The 1,002-nt window shown below is 50.4% G+C and overlaps 1 protein-coding gene across 6 annotated transcripts in view; it reads right to left on the bottom strand.

Moving 5' to 3' along the window:
• Positions 1-1,002, bottom strand: part of fmnl1b (formin-like 1b) — a 24,290-nt gene extending 23,288 nt beyond the window's left edge. For all 6 annotated transcript variants that reach the window (XM_031844214.1, XM_031844216.1, XM_031844211.1 and 3 more), the window contains exon 1: positions 223-1,002. In XM_031844214.1, the coding sequence (XP_031700074.1) occupies positions 223-387 (165 nt within the window). In that variant the 5' untranslated portion in view covers positions 388-1,002. The remainder of the gene's footprint in view (positions 1-222) is intronic.

Raw genomic sequence — 1,002 nt, 5'->3', positions numbered from 1 at the left:
CCCCCCCCCCCCCCCCCCCCCCCCCTTCATTCTTCTGCAGTGAGCCTAATGCTGCAGTAAGCTCCAGTATAAAGGACCTCTTATGTATCTTTCCACAGCGGCATTGTGTACCTGGCACTGTGGTAAGCTTGTCCTGAGGACGTGCACATTTCCAACATATTCCAAATTCTTTGTTATCTTTTTGCAGTGTGTGTTTGCCTGCTGCTCTGTGTCACAACTCACCAGCACTGCACCGAAGCGTTGCTCCAGTTCCTCCTCGGGTGGCATCGGGAGTTTGAGCCCCGTTTGTCTCTGGGGGCCCGTGGAGCCCGGAGGGGCCACAGACGATGCCGCCGCCTTGCCCTCCTTTCCTTGAGGCACCTCCATGCTTCCTGCTGCGTTTCCCATGATTGTCAATACAATAGATCCAAGAAATACTCCCCAAAAAAACCTGCTTCCGCTAAAAAGATGATAATAAAAAGTATTTTGTATTTATTTATTCAAAGTTTGAGGCTTTGGCCCGTGACCTTTCGTTATTTCCATGACCCCCCCACCACAGTCTGTTGACTCAAGCGCCGCTCATTACTCGTCCATGATTCTCAAACCAGGAGAAAGCAGCGGGGTGAAATCCACCCCTGCCTCTGAATGAGATCCTGAAGCATTATGAAACCCTAGAGAGAGGGGAAGGGGATATCCTAAAGAGTGACAGGCTGAGTGACAGCTGAGTGAAAGAGGGAAAAAAGGGGGAGGAGGAGGTAAAGAGTTCAGAGGACGAGGCTGCAAAAGAGAAGAAGAAGAAAATTAAGATTCACCAGGAAAAGATATCACTTCTGTGCTTCAGGTGGAGGAGAAAACTCTAAACTACTCCAAAAGCTGCAGAGGTCTCTGGTGATGAGACTTAGCTGGTATTTGGAAGCCCTCCATCTGCTGTTGGATGCTGGGAGTCTCTTTGATCTCCGCGTCCAGAGGAGGAAAAGAGGGGAAAAGGCAGCGATCCAGCAGGCAGACACCCTGTCTATCCGA

This window comes from Anarrhichthys ocellatus, unplaced genomic scaffold (genome assembly GCF_004355925.1).
Source record: "Anarrhichthys ocellatus isolate YVR2014 unplaced genomic scaffold, GSC_Weel_1.0 scaffold4, whole genome shotgun sequence".
NCBI classification, from domain to species: Eukaryota; Metazoa; Chordata; class Actinopteri; order Perciformes; family Anarhichadidae; genus Anarrhichthys; species Anarrhichthys ocellatus.
The sequence above is the reverse complement of the archived record's forward strand: the minus strand, read 5'-3'. Positions and strand labels throughout refer to the sequence as shown.